This window comes from Octodon degus, unplaced genomic scaffold, assembly GCF_000260255.1.
Source record: "Octodon degus isolate 3935 unplaced genomic scaffold, OctDeg1.0 scaffold00002, whole genome shotgun sequence".
Taxonomy (NCBI): Eukaryota; Metazoa; Chordata; class Mammalia; order Rodentia; family Octodontidae; genus Octodon; species Octodon degus.
The window spans coordinates 25,734,302-25,737,766 of NW_004524578.1; the positions used below are offsets into that span (position 1 = coordinate 25,734,302).

At 41.7% G+C, this 3,465-nt stretch overlaps 1 protein-coding gene across 6 annotated transcripts in view; it reads left to right on the plus strand.

Moving 5' to 3' along the window:
- The window catches only part of Tp53bp1 (tumor protein p53 binding protein 1), a 73,016-nt gene that overhangs the window by 28,367 nt on the left and 41,184 nt on the right, over nucleotides 1-3,465 (plus strand). For all 6 annotated transcript variants that reach the window (XM_023711096.1, XM_004623358.3, XM_023711104.1 and 3 more), the window contains exon 12: nucleotides 1,677-3,006. In XM_023711096.1, the coding sequence (XP_023566864.1) occupies nucleotides 1,677-3,006 (1,330 nt within the window). The remainder of the gene's footprint in view (nucleotides 1-1,676; nucleotides 3,007-3,465) is intronic.

Sequence of the window (3,465 nt, forward strand, 5' to 3'; positions counted from 1 at the left end):
TAAATAAATAAATTAAAAAAAAAAACTATAAATATTAAAAAAATTTTTTACTATATATATCCAGGCTGGTCTTCAACTTGAGGTGATCCTCCTTTGGATTCTTTTCTCCCTTTTTAGAAATTAAGGTATCATCTACATAAAATGAAATGCTGAGCCCTATAATTAAGGATGAAAGGAGGGGCTGCAGGCAGCAAACGCAGAGTGCCCCGCAGGCAAGGATGTTGGGTCACAAAGGGGTCACAGTAGAGGTGATCAATGGGATTGGCTTTCTGACCTGCGGTCCTGTGTTCTGGAAAAGGTGCTCCAGTAGAGTGGGGAGGAGCTGCCCAGGAGGCACTGTGGGGAGTGGGAAGGAGAGGCAAAGCTCCAGTGCTGCCCAGGAGCGAGAACTGCGAGGTCCTCGCTCTGAACTTGTGTAGCTTCCTCTCTATTTTGATTTGTACAAGCAGCATCTACCCTTGCCTGACCAAGTCAGGGAAACCTATGTATTTGTCTTCCCACCTGTAAGCTGAATCAGCTCTTGATGTATAGCCTGTTCTTGTTCTCCCCACCGTATCAAATAGAATTTTTAAAATTTAAATGTATCAAGTTTGATGAATTTGGGCAGTGTTTACAGATGTGTAGTTATCACCAGCATCAATGTAAAGCATAGGTTCTTTAAACTAGAAAGTTCTCTCATTATCCGGATCCTCTCTAGTTGATTTCCCTCCACCCCAGTTTCCCCCGTTCCCTTGGCAAACATATACCTTCTTTTTCTATCAGTATAGTTGTTTTGTTTTTGAGAATTTCATGTAATTGGAATCATGAAATAATGTCGTGTGTGTAGACTCTTTCACTTTGCATATTTTTGAAATTTGTTCAGAGCCTTGCGTGTATTAATGTTTTAAGTCCATTTTTGTTGTTGAGTAGTATTCCACGATGCCTATATCCACAATTTGCTTATCCATCTATCAGTGACAGACATTAGGTTGCTTCCAGTTTTGGACTGTTATGACTAATACAGCTATGAACATTATTTCTCATAGGTAAATGCCTACTAATAGAATTTCTGAGTCTTTGTAACTGAACTATCATACTGTTTTCTGAAGTGGTTTTACCTTTTTGCATCACCATCATCAATATGTGAGAGTCATGGTTGTTGTGAAGTTTTTGGGCCTTTGTTTTTCAAACTTACATGACATTTAAGTGTGATTTTAATTTTAATTTTTTTGCTGACTAATGCTATTACAGTTTTGAATTCTGATACTTCTTTATGAATGTCAGAGTACTGTGAAACAGAAGAAAGTTAAACGCGTGCATATTTCCACATTGTGAGATCTGAAATGGCTCTGTAGGCAGTATGTCCAAATGATTCCTGTGTACTGTAATTGGGCGCGAACATGACCTGATTTTAGCAGCTTGATACGATGTACAATTAAATTTAAGTGTCTTTTTCACCTTTGAAAAAGGGTGAGATAGTACTTTTAGCGTTTTGTTTGAATTATCCTTATTCCATTCTAGTGGTTGTATGGGAAAGGAATGTGACAGTTTTCTATGAATCTGAGCTTTGTATTACTGAGGTTATGGTCCTTAGAGTTCTTTAATTCTTGGATGATCGTTTTAGAAATTATAGATGAGTGCAAGAGGTAGGTGGAAAGATTGTGAGTAAATGATGATTTGGTACTTTTTATTCTTAGGACATTTTCATCCCATCACCAAGTTTGGAAGAACGATCAAATGATGAGAAGAAAGGTGGAGATTTACATAATTCATCTTTGACTGTTGAGCGTTCCAGAACTTCGGAGACTGAACCAAAGAATTCCACTGAGGATCTTGGGCTCTCTTTGACAGGGGATTCTTGCAAGTTGATGCTTTCTACAAGTGAGTACAGTCAGTCCCCAAAGATGGAGAGCTTGAGTTCTCACAGGATTGATGAAGATGGAGAGAACTCACAGATTGAGGATACTGAACCCTTGTCTCCAGTTCTCAATTCTAAACTTGTTCCCTCTGAACGTGATAGTATCCTGATGAATCCAGCACCTGATGACCCAGTAGACCTGAATCAGAATGATGATAAAACAAAAGGAGGGGACGCAGAGAACAGGGATGACATCAGTATTTTAGCTGCTGGTTTCAAAGACCGAGAAGAGACTGTAACAGAAGACATTTGTATTGATCTCACTTGTGATTCAGGGAGTCAGGCAGTTCCTTCTCCAGCTACTCGGACCGAGACACTTTCTAGTGTCTTAGATCAGGAGGAAGCTATGGAAGTTACAGAACACCATCCAGAAGATGGCTCTTCAGGGTCTGAGGTAGAAGAAATCCCTGAGACTCCTTGTGAGAGTCATGGAGAGGAGCCCAAAGAAGAACATGTAGAGAGTGTTCCATTTCACCTTTCTCTGACTGAAACTCAGTCCCAGGGATTGTGTCTGCAAAAGGAAATCCCTAAAGAAGATTGCCCAGAAGCTATGGAAGTTGAAACCAGCGTGATTAGTATTGATTCCCCCCAGAAACTGCCCATTCTTGACCAAGAATTAGAACATAAGGATCAGGAAGCTTGGGAGGAAGCCACTTCTGAGGATTCAAGTGTGGTCATTGTAGATGTGAAGGAGCCATCCCCCCAAGCTGACATTTCTTGCGAACCTTTGGAGGGAGTGGAGAAATGCTCAGATTCTCAGTCCTGGGAGGATGTTGCTCCAGAAATAGAAGCATGTGCTGAGAATAGATTAGATCCCCAGGAAGAGAAGAACGTAGAATATGATGGAGTTCTGAAATCAGTGACTACAGAAAAGGAACCTGCAGAGGAAGACTCCGCACAGCCTCCCTTGCCCTTAGTGAGAGCAGACGAGCCTCCGCGGCCTGACCAGGAGAAGCAGCAGCCCCAGCTTCCGGGGAAAACAGATGGTTCACTACCAGAAGACTCCAAAGTGGCGAATGCTGCAAAGCAGCCAGGCTCAGGTGGTGAACCCAAGCAGCTGGAGAAGGCCTCTGCCCATACCTCGCAGAGCTTCTGTGAAAGTTCTAGTGGTGAGTGTGACTCTGAATAATTCCAAGCTCCAAACACATTACCATTTGCAATTAAAGGTAGGAGGGCTCAGCGTGGTGTGTCAGGGCTGAGCAGCCTTCACTGGAGTTTATGCTTATGAATGACCAGTAATATTTGGGACATTGAAGTTTTGGGTTGAATTTTTTAAATATAATTATTTGTAGGGTCATAGGTCATTTGAGTTTCAGCAGCTTTGTAACAACTCAGTAGTCAGTATGTATACGTCTGTTTTCAGTTTGGGTTGCATTGTGTGTTCTCCCCACCAGGTAGAGCCTGGCACATGTAGACCAGCAAGCTGCCACTGCTCTATGCCCACGGCCCCAGTACATGTTTATATTTTGCGCCTTGCTTTGAAGTACAAGGACCTGTATTTGAGTATACAATGAGTATACAATTAAAATCACTGTTATGAGTAGTAACCTGTTAACTGGTTGTTTTGC